Source organism: Oncorhynchus gorbuscha, linkage group LG13, assembly GCF_021184085.1.
Source record: "Oncorhynchus gorbuscha isolate QuinsamMale2020 ecotype Even-year linkage group LG13, OgorEven_v1.0, whole genome shotgun sequence".
NCBI lineage: Eukaryota > Metazoa > Chordata > Actinopteri > Salmoniformes > Salmonidae > Oncorhynchus > Oncorhynchus gorbuscha.
Genome location: NC_060185.1, coordinates 57,815,346 through 57,836,505, shown reverse-complemented (window position 1 = coordinate 57,836,505; position 21,160 = coordinate 57,815,346). Strand labels below are relative to the sequence as shown.

Below are 21,160 nucleotides of genomic sequence, written 5' to 3'. Positions count from 1 at the left end.
AAATCAAGGAACAGCGGCATATTTAAACTAAAACCATTATGCCAGGGGTTCTCAACAGTGGTGTCATGCCTGTAGGGGGCACAAAGGCATGTGACCCTCAGATGTGTCCTTTAAGCTCACATTTTGTCATAATCTTTTGTAAAAACATCTGTCAGCGGTATTTTGCGGGTGGGGGAGGGGGGGGGGCACACTGACTGGACCAGGTAAGTGGTTCCTTCCTAGATGCACGGAGCAAAGAGGTGCCTAGGCAGGATGCTAGATACTCTAGTGTGTGCAGTATCGTCACTGTAAGAGGAAAGAGAGTGTAGAGTGACACACACAACATTTGACTTGATTTTAGCTGCAGGTGACTGGCAAGAAGTATGTTTTGTAAATGAATATGATCAAGCTATGCAGTCTGAAAGAAGTTGTGATATTTCTCCATAATATTAGCCGCCTAACAATTTTCTGAAGTTGTTTATGTACTCTTATATTTTCCACTGTGAAATTCATAGACAGAGCTATGCATGCAAATATTGACAGGCAATTAGATCTTCTTTTCAGAACTCAAATAACAATAAATTGATACACAATGCTTTAATTATTGGGTTATGATACTACCAGTGTGGCAGCGGTACTAAATTAAGGCATCAAGTTCTTAAAGAATCAATGTGCATCATTAATTAAAATAACAATTGAACAGGTAAAGAGGTATGCTAAGATAACCTATGCAGAAATATATATATTTTTTTACATAGAATTAGGCGTAAGGATTATGGCTATAGAGCAAGCGAGCAAGCGAATGAGCTGTGTTAGGTGTTTGAAGAATGCAAACTTCCGGATGGGGGAGCAGCTTCACTACATTCCACGCCCCTGCATCCTGATGTACTTTGTGAATCCTCTAAAAATAATGGATGCATGACGCTCCTGGTTCTCAAAGTGGAGTCAGAGGTACTGAAGAGGGTCCGAGGCCAGATCTCAAAATATGTACAGTTCCAGTCAAAAGTTTGGATACACCTACTCATTCAAGGGTTTTTCATTATTTTGTAGTCCTCATAGTAATGTTCCATCAAGGGTTTTTCATTACATTGTAGTATGTAGTAACCAACAAAGTGTTCAACATATACATTTTATATTTTATATTTGAGATTCTTCAAAGTAGCCACCCTTTGCCTTGATGACAGCTTTGCACATTCTTGGCATTCCCTCAACCAGTTTCATGAGGAATGCTTTTCCAACAATCTTGAAGGAGTCCCCACATATGCTGAGCAGTTGGGTTGAGGTTGGGTGATTGTGGAGGCCAGGTAATCTAATGCAGCACTCCATCACTCTCCTTATCGGTCAAATAGCCCTTAGACAGCTTGAAGGTGTGTTTTGTGTCATTGTCTTGTTGAAAAACAAATTATAGTTCCACTAAGCGCAAACCAGATGGGATGGCGTATCGCTGCAGAATGCTGTGGTAGCCATACTGGTTAAGTGTGCCTTGAATTCTAAATAAATCACAGAGAGTGTTACCAGTAAAGCACCCTCACACCATCACAACACCTCCTTCAGGCTTCATGGTGGGAACCACACATGCAGAGATCATCCGTTCACCTACTCTGCGTCTCTTCTTATTGGTGTTCTTTAGTAGTGGTTTCTTTGCAGCAATTCGGCCATGAAGGCCTGATTCATGCAGTCTCCTCTGAACAGTTGATGTTGAGATGTGTCTGTTACTTGAACTCTGTGAAGCATTTATTTGGGCTGCAATCTGAAGTGTGGTTAACCCTATTCCTCTGCAGCAGAGGTAACTCTGGGTCTTCCTTTCCTGTGGCAGTCATCATGAGAGCCAGTATCATCATAACACTTGATGGTTTTTGCGACTGCACTTTGAGAAAATTTCAAAGTTCTTGAAATTTTCCCGGATTGACTGAACTTCATGTCTTTAAGTAATGATGACCTGTCGTTTCTCTTTGCTTACTTGAGCTGTTCTTGCCATAATATGGACTTGGTATTTTACCAAATAGGGCTATCTTCCGTATACCATCCCTACCTTGTCACAACACAACTGATAGGCTCAAACACATTAAGAAGGAAAGAAATTCCACAAATTAACTTTTAACAAGGCACACCTGTTAATTGAAATGCATTCCAGGTGACTACCTCATGAAGCTGGTTGAGAGAATGCCTAGAGTTTGCAAAGGGTGGCTACTTTGAATAATCTCAAATAGAAAATGTATTTTGATTTGTTTAACACTATTTTGGTTACTACATCATTCCACGTGTGTTATTTCATAGATTTGATATCCTCACGATTATTCTACAATGTAGAAAATAGTAAAAATAAAGAAAAACCCTTGAATGAGTAGGTGTGTCCAAACATTTGACTGGTACGGTATATTTTTAAAATCATACTTTTCATTCTTAATTGTATTATAATGTTTTGTTCTATATATTACGTTTCATTATTACATTTTACTAACAGATTAAATACATTTTGGCCAAGGGATCAGTGGAATAAGTTTAGAGGGTGTAATACAATACATTTACATTACATTTAAGTCATTTAGCAGACGCTCTTATCCAGAGCGACTTACAAATTGGTGCATTCACCTTATGACATCCAGTGGAACAACCACTTTACAATAGTGCATCTAAATATTTTAAGGGGGGGGGGGGTGAGAAGGATTACTTTATCCTATCCTAGGTATTCCTTAAAGAGGTGGGGTTTCAGGTGTCTCCGGAAGGTGGTGATTGACTCCGCTGTCCTGGCGTCGTGAGGGAGTTTGTTCCACCATTGGGGAGCCAGAGCAGCGAACAGTTTTGACTGAGCTGAGCGGGAACTGTACTTCCTCAGTGGTAGGGAGGCGAGCAGGCCAGAGGTGGATGAACGCAGTGCCCTTATTTGGGTGTAGGGCCTGATCAGAGCCTGGAGGTACTGAGGTGCCGTTCCCCTCACAGCTCCGTAGGCAAGCACCATGGTCTTGTAGCGGATGCGAGCTTCAACTGGAAGCCAGTGGAGAGAGCGGAGGAGCGGGGTGATTATAACAATGTTATAATAATATGTCAGATAATGTTGGTCTGTTTTTTGGTCCGTATTTTGTTGACCAATAAGAAGGATTCACCATTAAAATGCAGTTTTATGTTTTATTGTTAAAGAAAAGTGTGAAACACTTTCATTCCACCATTTCCATAATTAACTAGTTACTGTGTACAGTATATAAACTCAACAAAAAATAAACGTCATCTCACTGCCAACTGTGTTAATTTTCAGCAAATTTAACATGTGTAAGTATTTGTATAAACATAACAAGATTCAACAACTGAGACATAAACGTTCCACAGACATGTGACTAACAGAAATTGAATAATGTGTCCCTGAACAAAGGGGGGGGGGATCAAAATCAAAGCAACCGTCAGTATCTGGTGTGGCCACCAGATGCATTAAGTACTGCAGTGCATCTCCTCCTCATGGACTGCATCAGATTTGCCAGTTCTTGCTGTGAGATGTTACCCCACTCTTCCATCAAGGCACCTGCACTTGAGATCCGGCTTCTTCACTGGCCATTGCAGAACATTAACATTCCTGTCTTACAGGGAATCAGGCACAGAACGAGCAGTATGGCTGGTGGCATTGTCATGCTGGAGGATCATGTCAGGATGAGCCTGCAGGAAGGGTACCACATGAGGGAGGAGGATGTCTTACCTGTAACGCACAGCGTTGAGATTGCCTGCAATGACAACAAGCTAAGTCTGATGATGCTGTGACACACCGCCCCAGACCATGACGGACCCTCCACCTCCAAATCGGTCCCGCTCCAGAGTACAGGCCTCTTTGTACCACTCATTCCTTCGACGATAAACGCGAATCCGACCATCACCCCTGGTGAAACAAAACCGCGACTCGTCAGTGAAGAGCACTTTTTGCCAGTCCTGTCCTTATCTTTGAAAGACAGGGTCCTGAAAAAGGGACATTTCTTTTTTTGCTGATTTTAGAGTTAGCACAATGACTGGATGTCTATGGTATCTGCTCGCTAGCGCTAGTTAGCAACTTCCTTCAAAGTGCGTGCAGCAACACAAAAATGGTATCCACGGGTTCATCTGACACTGGGGAAGTAGATAAAGGGCCTCATTGACAAAATCCTGAAGTATCCCTTTAAGGACATTTTTTGGGCCTCGGAGGCTCACATGGATATTGGTGTCCACAGTCCTACTCCAATTATGTTTTAAAATGTGTTTTTTTAGAATATAAATGCGCTGCAATTTATTATCTCTGCCTCGTGGCAAAATGTGTAGAGTTGCTGGATATAAGTTTTAAACTGCAACAACAGAAGGTTTCCCTGCCCCATGAAAATGTTTTGCTAAATTACAGAAAATTAGCTTGAAAACTTTATAATGTTCTCTCCTATGCCAAGAGGGTGGCCTTTAAAATGTTCCTTCCCAGGGCACAAGACTTGGTTCATCCAAAGTCATAGTAAAACTCCTTGCATGCAATTTTTTATCTCACTCGAGTTGATTTCTGATTATGAAGGGGTCTCTGATCAATTTGCTATCACAAAAGGGGTCCCCAGCACCCAGAAGTCTGAGAACCCCTGCCTTATACAATACTGTGATTACTAAACAGGAGCCAACCGAAGGGATTGTTTCACTATTGAAAATGATGGACACTTCATAAACACTGGATTCCTTCCCACCAAGGAGGATTTCAGTCAGATGTGTAGTGGAATGTAAATAAGCCTGTTTAAGTCCCATTGATGTGTAGATAAAGAGATGCAAGTTTGTTCACAGTGTCATTGTTTCTCCTTCAAAGAGATAAGATATCAGATGGCTGATAATTACACAATCACCGACTCATTAGGGGGGAAGACTTCATACTAATCAAAATGCATTAGTAGACAAGCATCTGACATCAGCTCTAAAATAGCTCTTGTGCGAATTGAATTTGACAAAGTGAGTTAGGGCCTGCTTTACTCAATGGATGAGTACAGCAGGGTTTAGCACATTCAGTGACGACATCACCTACTACTTGCTAACTAACCCCACGGGTAAGCGTCTATTCTATGCTAGTGGAAACTATTCACTACTTCTAGGGGACTGACTTTGTCGGAATCGAGACTGAACAAGGCCATTTGTTTTGTTTAATGTGGGTTAAAGGAATAGCCCTGCTCTCAGCCATCATGTGGGCTTAGCGGAAAGATGTTTCATTTGTCTGGAGAAAATACAAAAATCAATACTTTAATTTCAGTTTTCAATTAAGAGAGCTAACGGGTTAGCTAGCATTTTTAACATGGGTCCCCTATGCTCATCCATCAGCATTAGTGCACATTGGAAATAATGATTATGACTGCATACTCTATTATCTCTGTCCAAATGGGAGCACAAAGGTAAGTAATATAAGTGGACAACCACAAACTAATACAATGTAGTGGATGTAATGGACCCTCCGCTCTTTCTTTGTTTAGTAATTTATTTCCAGCTGAGCAGAAATGAGACCGTGAACTGTAGCTATATATTATTATGTTGCTTGGAAAACAGCCAAATGCACCCTGAATTTGATAATTATTTTAATTTGATCTTAATGATTAATACAGATTAACAGGCCCATTTAAATGTTACATGCACGTACCTTGATTAAGACTTTAATCAGCAACTTGATAGTAGGAAATCTAATCGTTGGTAATGATAACCAATCTGGGTATTTTAATAGTTTAGGCAAGGAGGATGTTTGTTGTGCTGTTCACATTTAGACCACTGTGTGATGCCTTGGTAAGTATGGAAAGGATAACGGTGCTTCAGTTTATTCTATTATGCTTCCATACACACGGACGTACACATGCACACACACGCACACGCACGCACGCACAGAGAGAGAGAGAGAGAGAGAGAGAGAGAGAGAGAGAGAGAGAGAGAGAGAGAGAGAGAGAGAGAGAGAGAATCTAGCAGGAAGCTTGGCAGCTCAGTGCCAAGAAAGTTGGGCCTGGTTGAAAAAAACAAAGACAAAGCAGGGTAGAGTGCCCCAAGAGCAGAAAGGAAAAGGTCTCCTCAATTGTATTGTGCTGAGACCACTTAAAATAAACATCTTTAACAGAGATATAAACCAAATAAAACATATTCTATAAAATGCATCACTACCTCACCACACTTTATTTGAGAATTCTGAAATACCATTCAAAACCACAGCACGTTGAATGCTGCCGAAACACTATTTTGACTAATAAAATCACCTAATGAATGTATGTCTGTCATTACATGCTAATTAAATACTTCTCCAGGCCCATTTTTAAGTGTTGCCATTGATTTTCCATGCATGTATTAATGAGAGTACAGGCAGTTGGCCAGGGGAGAAGGGAAGGGAGGGAGGGGACTGGCAAGGGTTGAGGGGCTCTGGAGTACTGGGTTCAATTGACAAAGCCCTCAGTGACAACAGCAAAAAGAGCAGGGAGAGAGGCAGAGAGAGCAGTGGGTGTAAGAAGAGGCCATCAGGTCTCTCTTTCTCTCCATGGCGGCTGTTGTTAGGCTGGCCAAAACTAGGTCAGTCTCTGGGATACAGAAATGACAGGCTAAATTGCTTTGCCAAAGCTGAGAGAGAAAGAGAGGGAGATATATATATAAGAGAGAGAGAGACAGAAAGAGTGTGGGCCCTCTTTGATTTTTGCTCAGTATAATCAACATATATCTTTTGGGGAAGTTGCGATTCTTGAGTTCATGTCATGACTGCTCAATGTGCAACAACCAATTTTTAGCACAAGGCTAATTGGATTGGACTAAGTCTGTGCCAGAGCTCCACCACGTGGTCAAAAAAAGACTCCCATTGGCGCTCTTCAAATAAATGACCTAGCTACTATACGTACCAGTGGTACTGAAATGTGTCCTGCAACAAGTCCCTATATTTAGGTGTACTGTACCGTACAAAATCCTTAATTACATACTTAATCCTCTTCATTCCTATGTGGAACATAAGCCTTCCAGGAGAAAGCACCACTACTACTTTTTTGCCTTTTTGGGGAGGGTTTTTCACCACAGGCCACAGTCCTTCATCTCCTTCTCCATGGTTCTTTGTCAGGTTTCCTTTGGGAAAGAAACAATCAATCAATCAATCACAAGTATTTTATAAAGCCCTTTTTACATCAGCAGTTGTCACAAGGTTCTTTACAGATACCTAGCCTAAAAACCCAACGAGCAAGCAATGCAGAGGCAGAGTTGCTAGGAAAAACTCCTGAGAAGGTAGGAACCCAGGAAGAAATCGAGAGAGCAACCAGGCTTCGAGGGGTGACCAGTCCTCTTCTGGCTATACCAGGTAGAGATTTAAGAGTACGTGACCATTAAGGCCAGATTGTTTTACAATACGTTCAAACGTTCATAGACGACCAGCAGGGTCAGATAATAATGATGGCTACAGAGGGTGCAACACTTTAATATTCTAAAAGTAGACAGCTTTTCATAGTCAGGGGTTCAAAGTATCATTACATATTTGAAGCTGCTGTTCTTGGATGAAATATGGCTACATAAATTTAACTATCCTGATAATTGTTGCCCAATCCATAGCCACCAACGTTTTATATGTAGAGCTCAAAATAAATAACTCTAAAGTAGCAGAGGAAGATCAACCTTTATTTATTGAAACTGCTTGCATACAAAATATATTGCACTATAACCAGACAATGTCAACATAAAGCCCAATCTGTTCCACTAATATGTACAAAGAAAATATTGCCCAAAGTGGTGTAACATACAAGGTCAGTCTACCCAGTTGGTTCACTATCTACAGTATTTCTGGTTTCAGTTCTGCTTTCAAAACACAACACCCTACAATGTGTGCAAGACGAAATGTTTTACAATTGTATTTTTCTTGAATCGTATACGTTCCCAAAATAAATAACTAGAAAACAGTCTGTTTGGCAACACTGTGACTTGACCTTGACAACAGAGTAGACTGTGAGCTGATCTGCAACATCTTGTCAGTTTACGGTCTGCGTCAGATAGATGAATGTCATTCAAATACTGAGTAAACCATTTATGCCCCAGGCAGGGTTAGATAAAGTCCCAGATGGATGGTGCCATTCTGAAGAGACCATGGCCCACATTGCTCAAGCCGTTCATAACGATCTGATCAAACATCTCTTCCAAGTCTGCACCATTAAACTGGGCTAAACCTGCCGTCATTTTCTGTTTTAAAAAGCTTTTTTTTTTGCTTATCCCACCCCTCCGCTATTAGTACAAAATATTCAATTAATGTTGATGTAATTTCATCATCATACTTATCTAATTGATATAAAATCCCAAAGACTGAGTCAGACTGGGGCCAGTTCAATTATTGACCGTTAACGCTGGGGAGAGCAGTGGCTGTTAGCCTGCTGAAAGACAATTTTCCTCATTGGACATTGGCAAAAAACAGCAACACAAGAGATGCTCAGACAGCTGTTCACTGATGCCCATTGGCTGTACATCATCCAATGTTGCAATTTAGAGTGTAAACAAGAAAACAAAAATTATTAAAACAAGACACTAGGAATACCCTCACAGTATTTTTTTTCTTCTTCAACTGTAAACTAAAGTTTTAATGCACAAGCACTGATCCAATATAAGACATATGGTTATAACATGGGACTAAACTTCATCCTCCATACGGCAAAGGTACATGAGACTCAGAGTTAGCTATAGGGTTATCTAAACGTGGTAATATTGTTGACAGCATTCATGTGATTCACCTGCTGAAGAAATCTTATCACATCATTGTTTATTATGGTTCATATTATTTAGTAGTTGCAAATAAACCAAAAAGAATGATAAGTGCACATTTGAAGTTCAATCCAAAATAGCAAAAAAGTATTTTAAACAAATGAGATAATATACAGTATGCACCCCCTTTATATAATTTACAATCTAATGACCAATTGTCAATATCTTATTAACAATATATTAGGGTTGGAGAGAGATGTGTGTGTACCAGTCTTCCCATTGACACTTTTAAATGAAAAACCAACAGGGAAAGTGATTGTTGGTCAATGTATGGCAAAAGGACCATGTGCTCAATATCCCTCCCCAGTTCGACATAGTTCATGTTAAAAGGTCCATATATAAGTGCTTCTGTCATAAGGTACTGTACAGTGTTGACGATATGGAGTCCTATCTGAATCTAATAGTCTCCATTAAATGTAGCCAGTGTGAAATGACATGAATCTGTTGAGACTTGAATAAAAATGCACACAAATAAACTCACAGCATCTTTCTCCACTGTGATCCTATGATAAGATAGATATTGAATTCATGGTCATTCCACCATTTAAAAAAGAGAAATGCTTTATCATTGGCTACAAAAATCATCATCCCTATTCAAGCAATATTCAGCACTAGGAAACAGAAACCAAGCAACGCTTTGGAAAACTCAAGATTGCTGACTGTCGCCAATGTCGAAACCAATGATAAAGGATGTAGCCTACATGCATCGCAAGGTTAAAAAGACAAACTTTTCAAATTTTTTGGAAGGTGAGCTGTGTGTTCACTACATGAGTAAAATCCATTACTGTTTTCCAATGTCGTCTTCTTCCCTGATTGACTTCTATTTGTGAAACTATCCACACGAGATAAAGGCACAGATCAGAGAGGAGGGTTATTCTTTTTTTTTTTGCTAATGATGCAGCCGTGACCTCACATGGTAATGAGTTCTATATTCCACTGTGACACACGGCTCCATAAACACATCATGATGGAAAGAGAAGGCAGGAAGGACCAAACAATCCAACCCTCTAGCCGGAGAAAAGGCTAGTACTGTACACGAACAAGTGATAGAAAACCATATCATTTTAGAAATTCAGATTCATCATGGTGGCCCCTCTTTTTGTTTTAAACATTTTCTCCCCACAGCTTTTAATCATCTGATAGGTAGTTGTCAACAATGTCAATTAGAAAAAGACTGCAGTCTCAGTTTTCCTTCTCCCGTTAACACCTAAAAGCGTAGATGGCTCCTTCCCTGTACACAGTAACCCACCCAACACCCCATCCACCTGCCACTGCTGCTGTCGGAGTTGCTTTGTCCAAAGTGTGCTTAATTTCAGCCCTGACCTGTCCTCTTTGGCCTAACGTGTCTCTAATGAAGAAGCTTCTGGATTGATGGCGTGGTGTGTGTGTGTGAAAGAGACGTGTGTGTGTGTGTGTGTGAGAAAGACGAGGGTGCCTTCCGTCGGCCCCATCTACGACACCCCGTTCACCACCACCGGGGGCACAGCAGTGGATTCACCACTAGGGCCCTCCTGCTTCTCCTTCTTGATAGGTCGCTCTTTGATGGGTCTCTGTCGGTTTGCTCCAGGGACAATTCCGTCGCCTGCGGGGCCAGGGGGACCTCTGGCTGCAGCATGCACACTCCTCTCATTGTTACTGTCCACTCGGATCTGTGGGACCAGAGAATACTGTATGAGCTGGTAGATTGGGGAGATGCAGGACAACGGAGTAGCGTCACTTACAGGTGAATTAGAGTTTGTAGCTGGCTGTCCGCCAGCCAGATGCATTTTTATTAGATTCTCCTGGAGATGTCGGCTAATGTGCTATCACTTTACGTTTGCACACACCACAGATGACCATTAAATCGGCACTTCTATCAATTGCGTGTCAGTCATGTGGTGAAAAAGCCAATGGTCGGAGCTCGAACTTTTGTTCACGTCTCCCAAATTTAAATTAAAAAAAGGCATAAAGGAACTATTTCTCAATGCCAGAAATGCAAATATGACTATTAGTGCACCCCAAGAAGACGTTCAAATCATAAACTTTGAAATACATTTGTATAATACTGTAATATTGCCCTAAAATTTGGATTTGAGGTTCTCCAAATCAGCACTAACTTTGGAAACAATCACACAATGTCAGCTCCACAGTGAGGAAATAAAAATCCATGCTCACCCTTCATCTACTCGTGGGTAAAAAATAAAAATAAACTTGTGGGTTAGTAGTATGGAGCGAACTAACAACTGCATTTTAATTCATCAAGATGGCCAAGCTTTGTGTAGTAGTAGGGTGTGGAAACACTTGCTATGCCTCTATGGCCACGCAAATGAAACACTTTGTAAAAAGTGAAAAACATTTGTGAGAATGACGAGGTTGAAATTGGGCATCTCAATCTGCAGGGCACATTTCAAGACTTGAGAACTTCCATGGCCATCAACAACGGAAGGAGGGTTCAGCAAAACGTTGCTTTTCCAAAGTGGATACAGTCCCTACCAACAACGTGGCTTATAAAATATCCCGAACAGCCAGCAGCACCAGTAGAGACGGAGCATTATCAGAGCTTCACTGTGTAAGTGAAAGAGCTACCGCATTAAGTTCACGTCTTCCACCTAAATAACACTGATTAACATCAAAGTAACCGAATGTCTACCAGCTGTAGAAAGCTAACTGCTGGTGATGTCATAGAAAGTACCAGCCTATGGGAATAGAGTCGCGATGGAAGTCAATGTTTCTGTATAGAGCCGAGGCTGGGACCGATGTGGGGTCTATGTGTAGATGGCGGGCTAATTTGTAAGTCGCTCTGGATAAGATCGTCTGCTAAATGACTTAAATGTAAATGTAAACTGAAACGAGACGCATCGGCCATGTATTCGATCGTGGAGCTGGTGAAATTTTGGAGAAAGGAGGCAGGTTTCTTTAGAGGGGTGGATTGTGCTCAATGGGAAAGTTTTGTGTATTTATGGAGCTTGCCTCATGAATTGTGTTTTGGGAGCTGCTGGCTGTCTGCATCAGGGCTCTCTGTGTGTGTGTGTGGATGGCTCATTGGAAAGTGTCTGTGGCGCCAGGGGAGTTTTCTATAGAGCCTGCCTGCGGGCTAAATTGAAACGCGACGCTTTGGTCATGGATCTGATCGCAGATCTGGGGTCATTTTGGTGAAGTCCCAGAGACAGGCTTTCTTCGGAACTGTGAATTTTGTTCAATGGGAAAGATTATTTTTTGATTGTAGGATAAATGTTGTCACAGTGGCTTCTTGTTGAAGAGTCATCAGCTAACATTGGCTTGCTATAGCCAGCTATTCTATAATAATAATAATAATATATGACATTTAGCAGACGCTTTTATCCAAAGCGACTTACAGTCAAGTGTGCATACATTCTACGTATGGGTGGTCCCGGGGATCGAACCCACTACCCTGGCGTTACAAGCGCCATGCTCTACCAACTGAGCTACAGAAGGACCACATTCTCCCCCTCCGTTTCTGAATTAATTTGTGGTCGTTTCTTTCTAACTGGTTAAATAAGTGAGCTAGATTTTGTTTGTGTACTGCCATATGTCAATAACATAGCAAAGTTGCTCTTTGGTATGGGCTAGTAAATATCCTAAAGCTAGCCAGCTAGACAGTGAGAGCCGAAAGATAAAACTGGGGAGAGTTAGAGGAGATAATTCCTCTGCTGCTGGCTTGATACTGTTCACTGAAATAAATGTATGTAATTCGATTTATTTTATATAAAGATTTAAATTGTGTCAAAATGTTATGAATATTGTAGAAAAATCCTCAGCCGTGTACCAGCTTACCATGTACAGTAGGCTACAGTAGACTCACCGTGTGAGTAATCAAAATAACTATCCTGCATTCGGGCAGTCTTCGTGGTTTGTATATGCGGGGAGCATAAATTGTACAATAGTTAGTATACAGCACTAACTACATAAATATCTGATAGGATCCATTATCTGCTACCTGTTAAGCCTCTGTCAGAGGTCATTGACTAAGTTGCAAAACAGCTCCTGTTGTGTGACCAAAATGTCTAATTTTGTAACCAAATGACAAAATCAAGTTCCTACAAAGCGCAAATTGTATTATTTTCTACATTTCCCAGAGGTCTTGAAACGGTACATGGTGACATCTACTGGTAGTGTTATGACACAGCAACTGAGGCTGCTGCCAGGAACAAAGAACAGCTGGTGCTTCTGGAATTCCTCACCTGCAAAGAATCTTCCTGAGGCCTTAGCTTAGGGTCTCTGGTATTCCGTGAACGTGACTCAGTCCACTGGATGTCTTCAGCTACAGAGACAGACAAGGTAATATACAGGACCTCAAAATGTTATTATGGCAGAATGATTGTATCATTACTCTGACTCATACAGCAGTACATAAAACCCTAAGGCAACGAATGCATTTATATACAGACAGTGAAACGGGGGCCCTTGCACAGTAGGGGTATTAAAATAACAATAGCTAGTTCGAATATGGATAGTAGACCTTTGAAGCCTCCTCTTCCTCTCCCTCCCCGTCCGCGAGGCCCCCCTCCCCCTCTCTTGCGTGTATCGGGTCGTTTCGGGAAGCCCCCTGTCAGCTCGTCAGTGGGGGCCAGAGACCAGTCACTCAGCTCGTCCTTGTGGTCCGACTCGGTCTCAGACGCATTGGAAGCCTCAGAGTTGGTGCCTGGTGAGAGCGATAATTAGTTATCCTGTAAATAAATCACCAATTTACCAAGTTCCATACAGCCATAGTATTGTGAAAAAAAATAAGGAAATAAGGTTCCATATAGGCTGAACTTGTTGCGTATGAACATACAGTAAAACATAGTCAATCAGTGCCTTCTGGACATAGCCTACTGTTCCATTTGTACATGCTGATACAGGCTCCACTCTTTCCAGTTACATACCGGAGGTAAAAGGGGGACCACCGCGTCGTCCACGGCCTCCTCCTCCCCTGCTGAACGGCTTCCCTCCTCTCTGGGAGCCCATGCCCATCATGCCTAGGCCACCGTTGTCTACAATGAAGATCTTGTTGTCAGGCCGTCCAGTCCCCGGGGCCCTGGGGCCTCCTCCCCCAATCTGCCTCAGCTGCTCATCTATCTGCAGCCGCTCCATGCGCAGCTGGTCCACCTCCTACATGGAGACACAGTGTGTCTGTATCATGACTGTATTCAATAACTTACTTCTTTAAAAGTAACCTATATATCTAATAGTGAATGTTAGGCAGAACCTATCGTTCCGATGAAGTCAACAGTCAATAGAAAGGTAAACAAACTCCTGATATCAGTCTTTGGATGAAAGCTTCTACTAAGTGGCATTTATCTTAACATCCAGAAAAAGGAACATAATCGTGTTGCAAATTTTAGCAAAGCAATAGGGGAAAGCTTCTAACCTTCAGATAGTTGAGATGATAGTCTAACAGTACTTTAGCATTGGAAATGCTTTCCTTTGTACCCACAAAGACAAACGGCACCATGCCCTGTAAGAGAAATAAATAGACAGGATCTAATGAGGACAGAGTGGCTCCAAAGTCATCAGTAGAAACCAATTAAAGTGAATACAGAGTTCATTTGATTCTAGCCACTTACCTCATCCACTGGAGGTGGCTTCTTGTCGTTCTCAGCCTCGATCCGAACTCGAACAACACCAGATTTATCCACTACTTCCTGGATCAACTTCCCATTTTTTCCAATGACTTTCCCTGGCAAAGGAGATGTGGTATTAGATTATGAATGATGATAAAATGGAGACTGAGTTTGATGACTTTTCAAACAGAACACAACTTTATCATCTTCTACTTTACCCACTAAATTCCTTGGTACTTTGATGACATCTTCAGAAAATTCCAAGAAGCTCCTAGCCTTGCGCACTGCCTCTTGATCCTGCAATTGAATCATACCCAGAGGAGATAATATATACATGCATGTCCATCACTAGTATGACCAAGTAAATATATGCATGTCCATCACTAGTATGACCAAGTAAATATAGCTTGTGAGTAGAGGTTTGTGAGCTTCCATATTTGTGCTAGTTGTGGTGAGCTCCCTACCTCGCCATAGATGTGGAAGGTGCAGGTCTCTTCGTCCAGGTCTATGGTGGTGACCCCAGGTACTTTCCTGGCCTGCTGGATGTTGGCACCATGGGTCCCGATGGCCAGACCCATCAGGTCATCTCGGACCACAAACTGCTCATGGAACCTAGATGCCAGCTGCCGAGAGCTCTGCACACAAACCATAACCCCACGCATAGCTTAACCATAGTTCACCTCATGCAGAGACAGAGCCTATTGAGGTTAACAACGCTAACATGGCTTTGTCTTAATATGCAACAATAAACAGATTTCGTTTCAATCTTTTTATGCAAGTAAAGTACATGTCGGATAAAAAAGAAAAAGAAAATGTCATGACAGGCCTGATAGAAACAGAAAGTATTTTGGTAGAATAATACGCTAGACAAGGTAGGATCTTTGTGTTAGTAAAATTAATTACACGAGAAATGTCAGTGGAAATGCTTTTATGAGTAAATATTTATATAATAACCATCATATCGAAGTAAACTTGGGGACTTGTGTGATCCTCCCACTATGACCAGTCTGGAAAGCATGAAGTTTATTAGGCTACAGATGAAATCAATGATGACGAACTTCAGAGGGTGGTGAAAGTACAAGGTGATGAGCTTGAAACTCCTTTCCAATAAATATCGAGGGTCTTATTGGCTGCCGTTTGACAAATACAAATAATATTTCTCAATAATAATAATCTCATGTAGGCTATACGCGCCAATACCTAAGTGGGCACACTCGCTATATAAACACAACATTTGTGTGAGAAAACCATCAGTAGAGTTGAAAATGCAATGAAATATTGTGTGCATATTGTTATGCAGATTTTAGAATATTTGCATGAAAATCTGTCACCAATTGGATGGAAATCTAGCTAATGTGTTTGACTTGCGAGTGTGCTTAAACTTTAAGTACCTCCAGTTGGCGGCTAGCCTCCTCGTTCCTCTGCATTAGGGACAGCTTGGTGCGCAGGCTCCGGAAATGCATGTCGCTCAGCATCTGCGCCCTTTTGGTTGTAATCTCGTTCACAGACTAAAATCAGAGAAATTATGCGGGAACTGTATGAAACAATACCTAACAGGGACTGAGGTGTGAAACTTTTAGAAGGCAGAAAAAGAATTGAACATACCAGAATAACAAGCTGTCTTTTGTCTGAGTCATAAGTGACATTGAATGCTCCCACTGCCTTCTTAAAATCTTTATGAGAGTCTTTCGAACACCTATGAACAGAAAACAGTTTTGGCCCAATAGTAATAGTCCAACATAAGCCTCAAAACCAATAGTCACACATACGGCAGCAATGACAACATAAATCTAGTACTTTGCTTGAAAAAGCATTGAAGAATAGGCCTTCTTACATTTGCAGCAAGTCCTCTGGGACGTCTAGGTGAATTTTCAGGAAGGAGTTTTTTGTAGCTGTCTTGTTTGGGTTGACAGGCCGTAACCTATCTAATGTGACTATTTCATTGAGCGTGGCATCACAAGCTGCATACTCTATGACATAAAACTGAGAAGAAGAGACTTACATGGGGATCATCATGATAAGATTACAATAGTTACATAATAATAATAAATTAATGCAAACTCTCACTTGAACCGCTGCATTGGACTTACCTCTCCCTTCACCATCCGGACCTTCGCCAGCCACCACCCACATGGCTCTTTATCATTAGCTCTAGAATAAACCTGTGGATAATATTTGATTAATTAAGTACATCTTGTGGAGTTATTCTCACTGATACCCATTTAAATTGTGTGCGATACACATTCACCAAACTCCTGTGAATAACCAAACAGAAAGAACACAAAACAGCAGTTCCCTTCTGCTTTCAAGAAACACGTAACTATCGAGCTGCCATTGTATATCCTAGCCTACTAGCAATCATCAAAGTATTGGGTTTAATTGACATTGACCAGTGGGAGGGAAGTCCTTATCCATTACTTACAGCACATACCTCAACTTCATCACTCTCGTTTATCTCTTTCTGAAAACCTGTGGGTGGAGGAAATCGAACATCATGGAAGGGAATTTGACGTTCTGGCTGCCAACTGAAAGAATAGAAATAAACAAATGAAACCAGGGCACTTCACAACTGGAAATTAATCAACGACTGAACAAGTGTGCGGTGCACACACACTATAGTTCAATTAAAAGAGAAGTTAGCAATTGTTATTTGCATGTCCATGGTGGTTAACTATTACTCAATGGCTGGGTCTGATTCAAAGTAGCATACTGCGTTGCTATTTATCTAACTACTGTAACTACCAACTAGTTACAGTAGCTAGCTAGTTGGCTAGCTGGATAGGCCACATTAGATTTGAACGCTAGCTAGCTAACGTTAGCTAATTGGCTTATGTTGCCGGAAACCAAACACTCACTTGTTTTCAAAGGACACGGTGACAGCACTTTCATGAACATCCTTCAAATATCCCTAAAATGAGAACAGGGTTGAGAAAAAACAAGACATGAAGCAGACAGTCATTGAGCCAACAAGAGGTCAAAGCCAAATAGATTTTAATCTCATTGACTGTTGCTAGATAGCAAGTCTTATTAACGTTGCAATATTAACTAGCCAACAGCTGAAACTAACGTTACTCGACGAAATAACAAATACCACCAACAGCACGAAACTCAAATTATTTATGGCCTTATTGAACCAACTTCAGATGTGTTGTTAGCTAGCATTGGCTGCACGTCTGGCAGAATAAGCCTGTGCTGTCTTGTCTGGGCCTGACGCGTTACCCCCTAGCTAGCTAGCTGTAGCAAGATATCTCACTGACGGACTCAAACGCAACATATTTACTAGACACCGCTGTACAACAGAAACGCATTCAAATACTAGAACTAGCATCTAGCTAACGTTACCAACCCACCTTGTAAAAAGCCCCACTCGTCCCCCTGACTTCAACAGCTAGCTCGTCCATGACACCTAAGCTAATGTAATGCTAGCTGGGTAACGTTAGCTACAACACTATGAGTGCAAAACTACGGTCTTGAATCTCTCGGTAACGTCGTTACCCTTTTGCACGCTTTAATTTTTCGATTTGCAAAGTTGCGATTTTAGATTTATAAAGAAAAGAACGCGAAACATTTAAATGATGCTAGATTATACAGTTCGCAACTGCTCTTGCACGCATTGATGTGTAAACATAAGAGCCTCCCTTCCCATCGTCACGTGACAAGGGTCAACTCTACCATGTTCACTCAGTTTCATTTCATCAGTTTCTATTCAGGAATGAGTGGTTCAGCGATCACTGACCAATGGATGTAATAATCTTCATAGTAAAAAAAGAAATATATGAAATCTATTGTGAAGCTGTGAAACCTATTCTTATTCTGTGAATTACCCCCCCCCCCCTTGACATGTTCAAATAACTCAAGCATAGTTTGGCATATTTTTTCTAATTCGGAACAAACCAGACATGGCCAAAAAATAACGGCACCGATTGGCCTATAGGTAGCGCTGTAGAAAAGATAAACTTCGTATGTACTGGTAGGTGTCTTTTCTCATGTTGAACAAATTAGCCTTAATTTGCAGTCAGGATAGATTATTTATTAATTAATTATCAGTCAGGATAGATTTTCCTCCTTTGAAATGTTTGAAAACCTTGGAAATAACACAAAATTCAGTATGTAGGCCCATGGTACATATCTTAATTTACACTGAATAATAATATAAATGCATCATGTAAAGTGTTGGTCCCATGTTTCATGAGCTGAAATAAAATATCCCAGGAATGTTCCATATGCACAAACAGCTTATTTCTCTAAAATGTTGTGCACAAATTGTATTACATGCCTGTTAGTGAACATATCTCATTTGCCAACATAATCCATCCACCTGGCAGGTGTGGCATATCAAGAAGTTAAATAAACAGCATTATCAGTACACAGGTGCACCTTGTGCTGGGGGACAATAAAAGGTAAAATGTTCAGTTTTGCCACACAACCCAATGCCACAGATGTCTCAAGTTGAGGGAACATGCAATTGGCATGCTGACTGCAGGAATGTCCACCAGAGCTGTGGCCAGATAATTAAATGTGAATTTCTCTACCATAAGCCACATCCAACATCATTTAAGAGAATCCTCAGCTTTCTCCCATCAAAGCCATTAAACTCAAACTGTTTTAAAGTCACCATTGGCCTCACGGTAAAATCCCTGAGGGGTTTCCTTCCTCTCCGGCAACTGAGTAAGGAAGGACGCCTGTATCTTTGTAGTGACTGGATGTATTGATACACCATACAAAGTGTCATTAATAACTTCACCATGCTCAAAGAGATATTCAATGCCTGCATTAAAAATGTTTTTTACCCATCTACCAATAGGTGCCCTTCTTTGCCAGACATTGGAAAACCTCCCTGGTCTTTGTGGTTGAATCTGTGTTTGAAATAATTGTATATGTGGGGTACAGAGATGAGGTAGTCATTCAAAAACCATGTTATTATTGCACACGGAGTCAGTCTATGCAACTTATTATATGACTTGTTAAGCAAATCTTTACTCCTGAACTTATTTAGGCTTGCCATAACAACCCTTCAAACACAGTGCCTTTTGCTTGACATCATGGGAAAATCAAAAGAAATGAGCCAAGACCACAGAAAAAAATTGTAGACCTCCTCAAGTCTGGTTCATCCTTGGGAGCAATTTCCAAATGCCTGAAGGTACACGTTCATCTGTACAAACAATAGTACCCAAGTATAAACACCATGGGACCACGCAGCCGTCATACTGCTTGGGAAGGAGACGCGTTCTGTCTCTTATAGATGAATGTACTTTGGAGCGAAAAGTGCAAATCAATCCCAGAACAACAGCAAAGGACCTTGTGAAGATGCTGGAGGAAACAGGTACAAAGGTATTTATATCCACAGTAAAACGAGCTTCTATCAACATAACCTGAAAGGCCGCTCAGCAAGAAAGAAGCCACTGCTCCAAAACCACCATAAAAATGTCAGACTATGGTTTGCAACTGCACATGGGGACAAAGATCGTGCTTTTTGGAGAAATGTCCTCTGGTCTGATGAAACAAAAATAGTATAATAATAATAATCACCATTGTTATGTTTGGAGGAAAAAGGGGGAGGTTGTCAAGGTCGATGAACACCATCCCATCCGTGAAGCACAGGGGTGGCAGCATCACGTTGTGCGGGTGCTTTGCTGCAGGAGGGACTGGTACACTTCACAAAATAGATGGCATCACGAGGGAGGAAATTGATGTGGAAATATTGAAGCAACATCCAAGACATCAGTCAAGAAGTTAAAGCTTGGTCGCAAATGGGTCTTCCAAATGGACATTGACAAAGTCACAGTATTGGAATGGCCATCACAAAGCCCTGACCTCAATCCCATAGAAAATTTGTGGGCAGAACTGAAAAAGCTTGTGTTAGCAAGGAGACCTGCAAACCTGACTCAGTTACACCATTAAAACTACATAGTTGTTGCTCCACTTTCTGGAGGACTGAGTTTTAAAATCAGTGGAATTTGAGAATGATAGTTTCCGTGTTACATCTTAAAACCAAGGGCAACCATGGCATCCAACAGGAGACACGTCCAATGATTAAAATAAAATAAAGTTAACTAAAGGTTAAATAGAAAATTACAAAATTAAAATGATCTATACTGGTAAGATAGTCTGGCTAGCTACATTATCAGATGTTACATGTTTCTAATGTTGACAGAAAGAGTAATTTACTTGGCTAGCTATAGCCTAATGTTATCTAGCTAACATTGAACCTGGTTGGCTAGCTACCTGCAGATTCATGCAGGGTAGTAACGTCATGAGTTATGATTATGGTTCATTGTTTACCTAGCTAGCTATCTCCACTACGCAAGTAACCATTTCGGGTGCATTCATAAATTCAGTCTGGCTATCTACTCTGATTTTAGAGCACTCTCATCTGAGTGTGCCCGAGAGCGCAGAATAAATGATGAATTTACGAATGCTCTGAATGGGAAACGCTCTGAATTTACAGACGGACAATCTGACAGCACAGTTGCAGTCACCAACACTCTGGATAACATAACAGCCTAACCAGCTCTGCTAGGGCGAGTAATGTTCAGTGAGCTGTTCTCTCTCACTTTGATGTCTGGAAGTTGCCGGCAAGTTATCTTGGCTGCTTGACTGCTGCTGTTAGTACATCTTAATCAACGACGCTGAATGGGTGTGGACAAAGAAGGGCTCTCCAGTAGAAGTACCAAAACATTCAAAGGCCATTTTCCCAGAAGTGAGTTTACAGGTTTATCAACTTTCAAAGCAAAATTACTTTCCCATCGTTTGTATTGTATGATATACCATTTTGTAGCTCTGAGTCTCTACTTTTATCCAATGTAAAAATCATAACTTTGAAATTTGCTACATAAGACCGATTTGAGCTGGTCAGACACATATGTATGTAAACACTCCAGCCAGCTGGTCTGTGCATTCTCTGAGGAGTTGGCTAAGAA

At 41.1% G+C, this 21,160-nt stretch overlaps 1 protein-coding gene across 2 annotated transcripts; it reads right to left on the bottom strand.

The window, feature by feature from the left end:
- Positions 1–7,548: 7,548 nt before the first annotated feature.
- Positions 7,549–17,924, bottom strand: LOC123993191 (synaptic functional regulator FMR1-like). 2 transcript variants are annotated; one of them, XM_046295071.1, is made up of 15 exons: positions 17,591–17,924; positions 17,096–17,148; positions 16,672–16,765; positions 16,331–16,402; positions 16,075–16,223; positions 15,846–15,936; positions 15,632–15,748; positions 14,705–14,875; positions 14,459–14,537; positions 14,244–14,356; positions 14,048–14,134; positions 13,563–13,788; positions 13,157–13,339; positions 12,879–12,958; positions 7,549–10,346 (listed from the first exon to the last, which is right to left on the bottom strand). In XM_046295071.1, the coding sequence occupies exons 1-15, from the start codon at positions 17,639–17,641 to the stop codon at positions 10,149–10,151; spliced, it is 1,764 nt and encodes a 587-aa protein (XP_046151027.1). In that variant the 5' UTR covers positions 17,642–17,924; the 3' UTR covers positions 7,549–10,148. The 2 variants fall into 2 exon arrangements, with proteins under 2 accessions (XP_046151027.1, XP_046151026.1); XM_046295070.1 differs by having other exon boundaries at positions 16,663–16,765; positions 17,591–17,923.
- Positions 17,925–21,160: the final 3,236 nt, after the last annotated feature.

Coding starts and splice junctions, on each gene's coding strand:
- LOC123993191 (XM_046295070.1), bottom strand. CDS start 17,641: ATGGACGAGCTAGCTGTTGAAGTCAGGGGGACGAGTGGGGCTTTTTAC. Junction 16,766..17,095: donor ACCGTGTCCTTTGAAAACAA/GTGAGTGTTTGG, acceptor CTATTCTTTCAG/TTGGCAGCCAGAACGTCAAA. Junction 13,789..14,047: donor ATCATCTCAACTATCTGAAG/GTTAGAAGCTTT, acceptor GTCTCCATGTAG/GAGGTGGACCAGCTGCGCAT.